This window comes from Lycium barbarum, chromosome 8 (genome assembly GCF_019175385.1).
Source record: "Lycium barbarum isolate Lr01 chromosome 8, ASM1917538v2, whole genome shotgun sequence".
NCBI classification, from domain to species: domain Eukaryota; kingdom Viridiplantae; phylum Streptophyta; class Magnoliopsida; order Solanales; family Solanaceae; genus Lycium; species Lycium barbarum.
In genome coordinates this window covers 129,896,535-129,910,149 of record NC_083344.1, presented here as the reverse complement: position 1 = coordinate 129,910,149, position 13,615 = coordinate 129,896,535, and the positions used below count along the sequence as shown (strand labels likewise).

The window sequence follows — 13,615 nt, the reverse complement described above, 5'->3', positions numbered from 1 at the left end:
CTCAAATTCATCCAAGTTTAAGAAACAATATGTAACTACAATGAAGAAATTGCACAAATTGCCCTTCAAATGGACTTTTAACAACAGTGAAGAAATTGCATGAAATTGCCCTTCAAATAGACTGGATAAATCAAATTTTCACGAATTGAGAACTGCCATTCATGGGAGAAGAAAAGAAAGAAGAAAGAGAAGAAAAGTGAAAAGTGAAAAAGTGTGACCTACAAAAATTCCTTTTATCTTAAAAAAAAAAAAAAAATCTTGTTAAGAACAATTATTTATTAGAAAAGAAGATTAAGATTATTTTGCTATATAATGTTCAATAAAAAAAGTGACACGTGTAAAGTTTTTTCATTTTAGTCAATTTTTTTTTACATCTCACGCGTCTTTAGGTAGGTGAGTACACCTCCTCTACCAGATGGGCAAATAAAGGGGTATTAGTATTACTTAAATTACGTATAGGGGGGTAATAGGTCGCCGATAAAGTTGGAGTGTGAGAGTGACTTTTTGGTGATACTTTAGGTGCCAATTTGTGTATTTTCCCTATACTCTTCCTCTTGTGACCTTGTTTTAGTATGATTTATATTTTAGATTAAGTTTTATCTTAATTATTAGAATGTTGTGACCTTTCAAGTGTAAAGGGATGAGTCCTTCCCTGCCATGTTAAGTCTACGGGGTCGTTTGGTTCAAAAACAAATTATGCTGAAATAAGTTATGCTGGGATTAATTACGTTGGGATAAGTTATGCTAGGATTTTTTATTCTGGAGTTATTTTTTATTGACTATTTGGTATGTTGGACTAAAAGTATTATACATTGGATAATTTCTAAAAAGAAAAAGTTTCTTCCTTATTCCGGAATAACTTATTCGGGGATAACTTATTACACTCTATGGTAGGTATAAGTTATCCCAGCACTAATTTTATTCTTGGGATAACTTATCTCATGATTACTAACCAAACAAAGGATAAGAAATTGCTAAATTCTTATCGCAGGACTATTTATGTTTATCCTTCATACCAAACGACCCTTAAAAGTTTTCTTCATTCTTGGAAGGTGTTTCACAAGCATGGGTATTAAACGTTTAACTTTACATATCTCATTTTATTTTTAATGATATGCTTTTATAATCATGTAAATATCGGAAATAGCTTCTCCACCTCCCAAGAAAGGGGTAAGGTCCATGTACACTCTACCCTTTCTAGATTCCTCTCGTGGGATTATATTAGCTATGTTATTGTTGTCATATACATTTATAATCATGTAAATGTTACTATATATTCGAGACAGTAAGTTTTAAAAAATTTATAATCACGCGAATATTATGACATATTTAAGAGCACAAGCTTCAATTTTTTTTTTTTTTTTTTAATTTGTACCGATTTAAGCCATATCACATAAATGGAAATGAACTATCAAGGCACCTCACTTTTACTACTACTTATTTGTTCTTCAATATTCCTGACATGTGATCGTACCTAAGTGTGAGGACCCACCATGTCATCATGCCACATAGGTGCCACTTGGCACATATATTTGCCATGTGGAATGATTACATAAGAGGAAGAGTAGATATTATAGGAAGATTCTAGAGATATGGGGAGGTTTCCCTTGGAAGACCCTAGAATTTCATGGATTTGCATAGAAAGTCCTTGGAATACTCTAGTTGTGTAGAGATTTCTAGAATAGGGGCTTATTAGTAAATATGTAGGGACTTGTATAATAATTATTATTTACATATTAGTCCCTAGGTGAGTAGTATAAATAGGAGGGTAATTCAATTGTAAAAACCATCAAGCAAAATCAATCAAGTCTTCTATAATAAAAAGCTTCCTTCTAGCAAATTTCTCTTGTCTTTCTCAATTACTATTCCCTTAGCGATTTGAGTGTAGTAAACTAGGCTGACTTGGTATAGCAAGATCGTGAGCAAATTGTGCAAGAACGTGAGCGAGTTGTCAAGTGCCGCACGTGCGCTTAGTTGAAGACTAAGGACGTGACAACGTGGTATCAGAGCGAAGGTTACGACTGAGGGAATGGCAAACGACGGAGAAATCAACGCTGCTAAAACCCAAGCCAACGTCATCCAGGATGCTGCTGGCAAGAAGGGTCATAACAAAAAGAAGAATGACACCAACAAGAGCCAGGAGGTGCTGCCAGAGGTTGCGCCAAATGAAGGGCTTACATCCCAAGAACCATCTACCACTGAGGCGAGCGAGGATGACGAGGAGGTCCTGTCCGAGGACATCTCGCTCGGTAAAGAGTGGGTTATGAAGGTTAATGTGGGGATGGATGCCATCGATATATTTGGCCAACGTTTGGTCAAGGTGGAGGGCACTCTTAGCGTTTTTTAGGGGCATACTCTTGAAGAGATTGAAAGCATCCGAAATGACTTGGAAAGGCACATGCAGGCTGAGATTGAGGTAAAGCAAACCATTACTGCCTTAGAGTGCAAACTCATGGCGGCGTTGAGTACTATCGATGCCATGAAGGCAAAGATAGTGGCACTCGAAAAGCAGGTCAATGTTGGTGTGACTGAGGCAGCTAACAATGTTGTCGTGATGAGGGAGGCTAAGATCGAGGCTCCTAAGCCACCAGTGTTCAAAGGAGTTCGTGATGCACAAGAGGTGGAGAACTTTCTTTGGCACTTGGAGAACTATTTCAAGCATGGAAAAGTAAGGGACGATGAGGCCAAGATCAATACCGTTGTGTTGTACTTAACAGAGACTGCCATGCTATGGTGGAGAAGAAAGGTCGCTGATACTGACAGAGGTCTATGCACAATCAACACGTGGGATCAATTCAAGAATGAGTTCAAGCGACAGTTCTACCCAAATAATGTCTTGTACGAGGCAAGGCGCAAACTTAGAGAGTTGAAGCAGACAGGGAGCATCCGCGACTATGTCAAGGAGTTCACCACCCTTATGCTTCAAATTCCCAACCTCACTAGCGATGACTTGTTGTTTCACTTTATGGACGGGTTGCAAAATTGGGCTAAGCAGGAGTTGCAACGCTGTCAAGTCGCAGACATAGACCAAGCCATAGTGGAGGTCGAGTCTTTGATGGACTTCAGGCATGACAAGCATGGTAAAGGCCAAGGCAATGAGTCAAGGGGTAGCGATGCCAAAGATGGGGGAGATCGTGGCGAGAGCAAGGAGTCGCAGCAACAATACTCCAAAACTCAAAATGTAAATAAGTTCTACGGCAAGAAGTCAGGTGGTCGTCAGGGCTATGCTGGAAAGAAGGCGCAGAACGAGAAGAAGGGATGCTACTTATGCGGAGGGCCGCACAACTTCAAAAATTGCCCTGACCTGAAGAGCATTAGCGTTATGGTACGTGCAAGTCACGAGCAGACGCAAACACAGAGTACGGGAATCGCACAGTTGGGGACGATTAGACTATGTGGCGCTGTCGCGAAGAAAGATAGTCAAACCAACAACAACAACAACAACAACAACAACAACAGCCCAGTGAAATCCCACATCTTGGGGTCTGGGGAGGGTATAATGTACGCAGACCTTACTCCTACCAAGGTAGGATGGCTGTTTCCGAGAGACCCTCGGCTCAATAGAAGCATAAAAAGGGGGTCAGATAAGGTTAAAAGATTTAAAACGATATTGCAATGAAATAATGCAAGCGACACAGTAAAACAGGATAATCAAGGAATTCAAAGCGATATGGAAATGCAAATCACGAAAGCGGCACAGATAAAATAGAGTAATCAAAGTACAGAAAGTAGCAAATAATAACATAAATCAAAGCACAAGAAATTATAATGCGCTAATGCGCCTACTAATAAGGAAAGATAACGAGACTTATATACTAGCCTTCTACCCTAATGTGGGTCCTCCACACCTTCCTATCTAAGGTCATGTCCTCGGTAAGCTGTAACTGCGTCATGTCCTGTCTAATCACCTCTCCCCAATATTTCTTTGGCCTACCCCTACCTCTTCTGAAACCATCCATGGCTAACCTCTCACACCTCCGCACTGGGGCATCTATGTCTCTCCTCTTCACATGCCCAAACCATCTCAGTCGCATTTCCCGCATCTTGTCTTCCACCGAAGCCACTCCCACCTTATCCCGAATAGCCTCATTTCTAATCCTGTCGCTCCTAGTGTGCCCACACATCCATCTCAACATTCTCATCTCGGCAACTTTCATCTTTTGAACGTGAGAGATCTTAACTGGCCAACACTCCGCCCCATACAACATAGCCGGTCTAACCACCACTCTGTAGAACTTGCCCTTCAGTTATGGTGGCACCTTCTTGTCACATAGCACTCCTGAAGCTAGCCTCCATTTCATCCACCCTACCCCAATACGATGTGTGACATCATCGTCAATCTCCCCGCTGCCTTGCATGATAGACCCAAGGTACTTGAAACTACTTTTCTTTTGGATGGCCTGAGCACCAAGCCTAACTTCCACGCCAACCTCCTGGGGTGTCTCACTGAACTTACACTCTAAGTACTCTGTCTTGGTTCTACTCAGCTTAAATCCTTTAGACTCCAAGGTATGTCTCCAATCCTCCAGCTTAGCGTTAACTCCGCTACGAGTCTCATCGATCAGGACTATGTCGTCCGCGAAAAGCATACACCATGGCACCTCACCTTGAATTTGTCGCGTCAATCTATCCATCACCAAGGCAAATAAAAACGGACTAAGAGCTGATCCTTGATGCAAACCAATGATAATAAAAACCAGTACGTGGATCTCACCATTAATAAAAAGCCCGCTCGGGCATTGGTGAACACTGGAGCGACTCATAATTTTGTGACCGAGGCCGCAACAAAGAGACTAGAGTTGAAGCTCACTCCAACTAACGCCCTCGTCAAGACCGTGAATGCTAAGCCAGAAAATGCTCGTGGTGTAGCTAATGGCGTTAGTGTCAAATTGGCCGATTAGAAAGGCATGACAAATTTTACCGCCACTACTATGGATATTTTTGACATTGTTTTGGGGCAAGAATTCTTTACACATTGCCACGCGATGATCGATCCCTACCTCCAACGTCTCTTGGTCATGGAGCGAGAAAGCGCTTGCATGGTGCCTACAGTAACTATGTCGCATGGACAGGGCCATGCACAACTTTCAGCTATGCAGCTTGTCAAGGGGCTCAAGAAAGAAGAACCAACATTTATGGCAACCATTATAAGTTTGAAGGAAGATAATGGTACCCAAGAGACACCGCCGCCTTGGATAGATAATTTGCTCGAAGAAAATAAAGATGGTATTTCCGAAGAGCTACCTAAGAGCTTGCCTCTTAGTCGTGAGCTGGATCACAAGATTGAGTTGGAGCATGAACCGGGAAAGGGTCAAGTCATGCATCGATTACTATCACCGCCTCACACGATAGGGAGATTGAAGCTATCATTAACTACTAGGCCAGACAGAAATAATGGCAAAAAGGCACTGCCATGTTCCTCATATATTGGAAGGGGAAATCACCGGAGGAGGCCGCATGGGGGCGGTATGAAGACTTGTGACAATTTAAAGACAAGATTCAAGAGTTTACACAGCAGCAGTGCGCCGCGGTCGTCGCACCATCAGGTGGGGGAGAGTGTGAGGACCCACCATGTCATCATGCCACATAGGTGCCACTTGGCACATATATTTGACATGTGGAATGAATACATAAGAGGAAGAGTAGATATTATAGGAAGATTCTAGAGATATGGGGAGGTTTCCCTTGGAAGACCCTAGAATTTCATGGATTTGCATAGAAAGTCCTTGGAATACTCTAGTTGTGTAGAGATTTCTAAAATAGGGGCTTATTAGTAAATATGTAGGGACTTGTATAATAATTATTATTTACATATTAGTCCCTAGGTGAGTAGTATAAATAGGAGGGTAATTCAATTGTAAAAACCATCAAGCAAAATAAATCAAGTCTTCTATAATAAAAAGCTTCCTTCTAGCAAATTTCTCTTGTCTTTCTCAATTACTATTCCCTTAGCGATTTGAGTGTAGTAAACTAGGCTGACTTGGTATAGCAAGATCGTGAGCAAATTATGCAAGAATGTGAGCGAGTTGTCAAGTGCCGCACGTGCGTTTAGTTGAAGACTAAGGACGTGACATAGGCATGTAGTTTCTTTATCTTTTTATAATACAACAATATCTAAAAGATAAAAAGGTATGGTCTCATGCCTTTCTATACGTAAGTATTAGACAATACATATCTCTATATATATACTTTATAAAATAATATTTTCAATAATGGATCAACCTAAATTATAACATCAATCAGTAAAAGGAAACCAATAAACAAGTCATTTCATTGGAATTTCTGGTACACCGTACACCGACCAACTAAGCCATGTGCACAACGCGAATTATAGTGGATTTGAGACAATGAGACCATTCATTTTGAATACATCATCATAACTACTCCAACCATTCTCCAGCGTTGGATCAAAACGGTCTCATCTATCAACCGTTGATCATAAAACAATAATGAAAAAGCTCAATCACCGTAACAATTGGTTCCTTGCCAAGTCAATTATGAACACCTGTCTGTATACGCGCTTTTTATCACTTTACTGGCTGCTTGTTTTGTCTGCTTGTCTGTAGCCGGTGGATTGACACCGCGTATGAAAAACCCAATCCAATTCTGAACTAGTGATAGCTTTAAGCCCTGTTTGTCCATAGATACAAAAAATAAATTCATTTTTTTTTTAAATTTTAGAGTTGGAGTTATATTTAGTTATAATTTTTAAAATTGTAGTTTTTGGTAAATATAGTTGTAAAAAAGTGAAAAAAATAATTTTTTTTTAAAAACAAGTTTTTGGTATTCCGGAATACAACTTCAAGTTGTATTCGGAATTCTAATGGCCAAATGTTGATTCCGAAAAAAATTGAAAAAAATTTCCGGAATAAAGTGAATAATTCTTATGGCCTAACGGGGGCTTAGTCATGTAATATGTTTCAAACTCTATAATTCATGTCAGGCTAAATATTACTCCCTCCGGATAAAAAAAAGAATCCACTTAGCATTTTTTTTTTAGATAAAAAAAAGAGTTTACTTAGCAAATCAAGAAAGAATTAACTTTATTTTTTCATATTTGCCCCTATTAAGTGTTATATGATTAAATCTCAATGCCTATTTAATTGGGAGTAGTTTAGTCAAATTATCTATTTTTGTCTAGGAGTTAATATTTTCTTAAGAGGTGTGTAAATGACTAAATTGACTCTTTTTTTTGTTCCGGAGGGAGTTTTTGTCTTGTCAAAGGTTAAGCCGAGAGTAATAAATATTTAAACTAGCACAAAATATTTTAAGATTTGTTGATCTAGAAAGATGCGCTTAACTTAAATTTAGTTCATGTCGATTATAAAAGATTTTAAGTAAGACGGAATATAAGAACTGAAAATGTAGTCAACATACAAGCTCGAAGTAAAGGCTAGACTAAACGGGATTACGATAATAAATGGAAATAATTTAGATACTTAAGCTTGAGTTACTTATATAAGTAAAGCTCGATGGCTACTAAAGTGAAAGATAAGTTCTCTAGAACAACTATAAAACCGATAATGATGTATGTTAGTGAATGTTGGACAACAAAAATCTAATAATCCGCAAGATGAGTGTTGTAAAGATACAAATGCTTATAAGATTAAATAAGATTAACATTCACCAGAAGGTGCTAGTAGCATATATTGATGATAAAATTAGAAAAGGCAGTTTGAAATAGTATAGTTGAAGACGTACCGACACATAAATGTGAAATCATGATAAATGAAGGTGTTAAAAAAAAATCGGAGTAAATGTAAAATCATATAAAAGAAATTGTCTGCGAAAACATATAAATCCTTGAAAGCAATGCAAACTTATATCTAAAAATAAGATACAATGTAAGAAAAAGGTTGTATTAGATGATATGATATCTACTACTGAGTAATTGACAATTAGATCGGTTTACTGGGGATAAACCGGTTTATGGAAACTTGACCGGAGGTAGCCGGTTGACTATGAAGAATATCTGATTGGCTATAAAGAATATCTGGCATATTTTAATTGGTACAATTTGAGTCTTCTCGAAGGTCAATCAGTGGGCTGCCTTAGTCAAGCCGTTTTAATAACATTGGGGCCTAAAGTCAAACTTCAAACAGAAATTTTAATTTTTTTAAAGAAAAAATCGTCATATATATTTTTATGAGAGCTGCTAAACTATCACACCAATTTGACCACACCTATAAAAAGACCTTCATAATCTTTACATATACAATTTTAAATTAAGATAAATTTTAGAAGGAAAGGATAGAAATGATATTAACTAAGTATAAATTATTAAACTTGTCTTAGACACCCATGTAAATTTACTATGCTACCCTCATTTGGGCCATTATCGCCAAAAGACCTTTTCATATTTTTATTTAACGTCTGCTTTTCTAACTTTTTCAGATACAAAATCATTAATTACTATTTTATAGTCCATTTATGCTAAAAATTCTTTTTAATTAATAATATATCTAATCTATTAAGTCTTTCTTGAGATATTACTAACCTTAGATAAGATTTTATCAATTAAAACTTCTTTCGGTTAAAGCAATAGTTTATATATAAGCCCCAAAAAAATTGAGCCCCCGTGAATTACTTTATTGACCTTAATAACCGAGCCGCCTGGCCTTGGTGTTATCCGAAACTGAGGTTCGGTTCCAAAGCTACCAAGCTTGGTACTCTCTCGCCTATAAATAGAAGACCTCAGCTGAGGATAAGAATTCATACGTGTACGAAATCAACAAAAAAAAATCTTTCAAAGGTACTTTAAAGTGTTCAATTTTCTACTTTTTACGCTTTTGATCTGTAGATCTGTTGAATCATTTCAAATTTGAATTTGAATTTGCTTTCGCTTGTAATTGTTTTTATTTCGTTGATTTGTTGTTTGCTTGTTGTTTTGATGAACTATATATATACTGTTTGATTGGTATATCTAGAAATTGCGATCTATTGTGATATGTGATGTTTATTTCGTTGTTTTTGATGGTTTTTTGTAGTCAATAACGATCTGCTGAATTGTTTCAAGTTTGAAAATTTTTTTTCTTCAAAAAAATAATTTATTTAGTTGATTAGTTGTATGTTTTTGTTTTAATAAACTAATATATGCGGATAGATGAATATAATCTAGAAATTACGATATGTGCTATTGATCTAGTTGTTTTTTATGGATTTATTTATGTAGTCAATTTGAGTCAATATCGTGTTTTAAATTATATATGGTGATAGATGAGTATATCTAAAAAATTGCGGTATGTGCTGTTGATTTTGTTGTTTTAGATAGATTTCTGTAGTCAATTTGAGTCAATAGTGCGCTTATTTTGATGATGAAACGGTAAAGATTTGAGTAGATCTGTTTAAGGATTGGAGGTTCTTGAGAAAATGAGGTTAGTATTTATGAGTTAATCTGAAAAGAATGATGGAGGAGCATGTTTGGCACTAGAAAGATGAGATTTATGAAGGAGTTTCCCGCAAGTGCATCACGGGTAATTCAGGGTTTTACTCAGTCCGATGGCCCTCAGAAATTGTTTGCACCCAGTGGGTTTCGAACTTGAGACCTTGAAGGGAGCACCCCAAGGCTCAAGCCAATTGCCACCAGGCCAACCCCTGAGGGCCTGTGCACCTCCGGGATTAGTCGGGGCTCAAAGAGCCTCGGACACCCGGTGCTCAATCAAAAAAAAATAAAAAAAATTGTATGTTATGCAATTGTATCAGCAAGTTTGTTAATTGTGATGTATTAGTTTGTTACTTATTCTCCATGTGGCTTCAATTAAGTTTTGCTCTATAACCAATTTTGTGTTGGTTACTCCTGTGCGGAATTGGGTGCAAACTTATTGCAAAAGTTTCTTTTTTTATCAAAATGATTGCAATTAGGGTCCAGGTTACCGAAACCTTGCATCTATACGTGTCTTTAGACTCTATGGTTTTGTTGAATTTGCTTATTTTGATACGTTTGCTCATGAACCTGGTTTATGTATTGGAACCTGATTGTTTATGTTGGAGGCTATTAGGTGAGGAAAAAATTCTATTTCAATTCTATGAATGATTTAATGAATGTTTGAGGTGAAACTTGTTATATTATGTGGTCATATTTGGTGTTCATGCCCTAACGTCTTTTTTTTTTCCAGGTAGCAATTTTGAAAAAGCATTATGGCATTAGTTTCTGGAGGAAGGTCAACATTGAATCCAAATGCGCCCCTCTTCGTTCCTTCATATGTGCGCCAGGTGGAGGATTTTTCACCAGAATGGTGGAAATTGGTGAAAACATCAACATGGTTCCATGACTATTGGATGAGCCAGAATCAGGGAGAGGAATATGGTGCTGGTAACGATGTTGCTGATTTGCTTCCTGAAAATATTGATCTCGATGTCGATGAAGATATCTTGAACATGGAAGCTCAGTATGAGGAATTTCTCCAATCATCCCAAAGTGGGCAACAAGGAATTAAGTCATCTCTTTATGGTGTCAATGGGATACCACAATATGGTATGCACACAATTTCTCCCATTCTATCTATTTCTTGTAATAACCTACAGTTAGCACAAATAAACGTTATGTTTGCACGGTTTACTGAAGTTCCAGAACGGAACCTTTCTGAAGAAAGTGAAGCCCCCTTAGTCATTAGATCTTTACACTACAAAAGCTATAAGGCAAAGGGGATTCCTGCAGGCCTGATCTTAGTTTTGATGATTTTTAGCGTCTACAATGGTTATTAGTGTTAATTCTTATACCCCTTGATAACAGGTTTACCCTCTGATGCACTGATGAGAACATTGAGTTCACCAAGATCACCCATTGGGCCACCCAAATACTTTGAGAAGCCAGCTAAGATGGTGAGTCCGCGGAACAGCTTCCGCAGCATCCAGCAGCCTCGCTGAATCGCTAGTCTCTTGGTCTGTCTTCAGGAAGTCAGTTCTTAGTTTGCAGCTACTATAGACAAGCTGTGGTTTAGAAAGCATCAAGTTTTTAGTTTTTTCATGTAACCTTTTGTATAGAGCAAGGTAGGTGGCACTCTTGTATCTAGCCTTGTTCATAATCTGATATCATTTCTTTAGCTTAACTTTGTAAAAACCGTAAAAGGAACAAAAAAATGTGTAAAAACCAGTTGAACATAAGTTGAAAAAACGGAGCAGTTTTTTAAGTTTCATTTCTCCTCTTAGCAATGATGAAAATATAATTTGCTTCTTCCCTTCCCCTGCTGTTTTTGTCGATAATAGAGATTTAGACCCGACATTGTACTCCTAACCGTTAGGAGGAGATATTTCAATCATAGTAAACTAAGTGATGCATCCCTCACTTCCTTTTTCATTTCCAGTATATGGCTGGAATATAGAGGCAAATTGAAGATCTAGAGTTATAGTGTTTCAAGATAGCATGATCTTATTAAATGTGACATCGACAGCCAAAATTGGTGCAATATGATGCCTTGTCTGTATGTTCGTCCAAAAGTTGCGTTACTTCCGTGGCCAAGTTATCAACATCATAAAAGTAGTAAAAGATGCACTCGACGCAAGTGTGTGTGTGTGTTTCATGCACCGGTCAGTTCCATTCCTTATCATAATGAAATAAAAGAATATTCTCTTAATAAACCTTTTCCATCAATTCAAACACTTCTAAGACGATTCTTTTCAATGGATAACCTGTGGTTTGGCCAACCTCAGCCATTAAATTGAGATAACAAGAGGGAAAAGTCAGTTCTTAGAACAAACAGTGCATTATAGAGCATAATTTTATATAATTACAACATACCCAGTAATCCCAGTGAGATTTGGGGAGAATGGTGTATGGCAACTTTACCCCGATCATGAGAAGGTAGAGAGGTTGTCTATGATAGGCCATCTTCTCAAGTAAAACATATCAAAAATTAAATACGTAAAGCAGAAGCCATGCTGAAACAATGGAGAAGAGGAAGCAACAACAAATAATATGATAAGCAATGACAATACCAAAAATAGAAAAATAAGATAGTATGAGAATAATACTATAATGAAACTATCCAGCATGTTAAGTTATGTAATTATAAATTAAAATAAGTGTTATGATCTGATAATCTAAAAAATCAAGTAAGTAACCCGTAATAAGAAGCTTAAAAACACGAATAATATAACAAAAAAATGTATACTTTGAGTATAAGATGTAGACCCCTTTCAATAATCATGTAGTATTAATAACTCATAAGACTGATTCCAATTCCTTTTGCAAGTTCTTGATTGTTTAATTGAGAAATCTACTATACTCCTACTATAATATGGAAAGCTCCGCTGGTGTCGTTACAGTATGATTAGGTGCATAGTCCACTTGCGTGTTGGACCTAGTGCTAGTGGAAAATTCGCTTTATGGGTCTGAATTCTTTTTTTTGTTTTTTTTGAACTGCTTTTAGTTCTGAATTCAGTGTACTAATGCAGCACGTGAAAGTGATGCTAGTTCTTAGAAAGCAAAGCAAATTTTAAATGATTACAGCTTAATAATTTGATCGCATACAATATAAGGCATGGTAATTAAAACGTGATAAAAAATAGAAACATAAATTAGGGTCATTTCTCAAAATATCTTGAAAGGAAAAATGGTCTCTTTCAATAATGGTCGCTTACAATATTAAACGGAAGAAAATGACCTTTTAGATACATTGTGTGTTATTTTTAATTTTTTTATATGTGAAAATGAAAATCTCCAATAAAACGACATAAGAATAAACTATAAGAGACTACAAAATCAGTTGGCCCAAAACTTAGTGGGTTTAAAATTTTCTAGTTCACCATGGAGTTCCGTCAGAAACAAGGGCAAAAACAAAACAAATTTGCTAAAAAATTATAGTAGTCTGCAGTAGCAAAGTCAGAATTTTCACCTAGAAGATTAAAAAATATGAAAGAAGTAAATACAAGAAAAGCCAAAGGGGTTAAACTTCTGCTCTATGTACATAACAAATTAATTTTAACCTTATATATATACTGTAATTTTTCGCTAAAGGTTTAGGCCCGTTGGAGCCTACCTAGCTCCGCTTTGAGCTTGAGTTGTAATTGTTATTGTAAGCGTATTAGTATTCTAAAAGTATAATTTTATAACATTTCAATACATAGTGGTTTGAAACTATGTGAAATGATAACAAAAAATAACACTATGGAGCCATGTGGACATGGTTTGAAATTATATTTGGACATGTAATTTGAATATCTTTAAGTTGTATTTTCTCTTATAGACATAAAAACCTATAAATTGTGAAAACTATCAAAACATTCTCAATTCTTATACAATCTTATCAAATGAGCAAGTCATAGTTCATAACAAAATTAATACGCTACTAGAAGGCCTTTCTAAAAAATACAACATCAATTGATCAAATTTTAATTCAATAAAAATGAAAATTTAACATGAATAGTAATGTAACTACTTTTTAATATAATCCTCCCACATGATAGACATAAATAAAGGTTGGTGAAAATTAATGAAGTTGGTAAATGATCGATGAGAGTAATTGTTAAAAATATTTACCAACTTATGAGTTTTTTTAATGTAATATAAATTTATGAATTAAGTTTTATATTTAAAATTTTTGAAACCTCAAAATATGTTTTTTTGGATGATTAGGGGTTTTAAATCATAATTTAAAATCATGAGATGAAATATATA

The 13,615-nt window shown here is 36.3% G+C and overlaps 1 protein-coding gene across 1 annotated transcript; it reads left to right on the top strand.

Annotated features, from left to right (window-relative positions):
- The first annotated feature begins 8,598 nt into the window (after positions 1-8,598).
- Positions 8,599-11,135, top strand: LOC132607425 (protein EARLY RESPONSIVE TO DEHYDRATION 15-like). The gene is made up of 3 exons (XM_060321385.1): positions 8,599-8,752; positions 10,116-10,474; positions 10,733-11,135. Exons 2-3 carry the CDS (start codon positions 10,138-10,140, stop codon positions 10,864-10,866), a joined length of 471 nt encoding a protein of 156 aa, XP_060177368.1. The 5' UTR covers positions 8,599-8,752; positions 10,116-10,137; the 3' UTR covers positions 10,867-11,135.
- The last annotated feature ends 2,480 nt before the right edge of the window (positions 11,136-13,615 follow it).

Coding starts and splice junctions, on each gene's coding strand:
- LOC132607425 (XM_060321385.1), top strand. CDS start 10,138: ATGGCATTAGTTTCTGGAGGAAGGTCAACATTGAATCCAAATGCGCCC. Junction 10,475..10,732: donor CAATGGGATACCACAATATG/GTATGCACACAA, acceptor CCTTGATAACAG/GTTTACCCTCTGATGCACTG.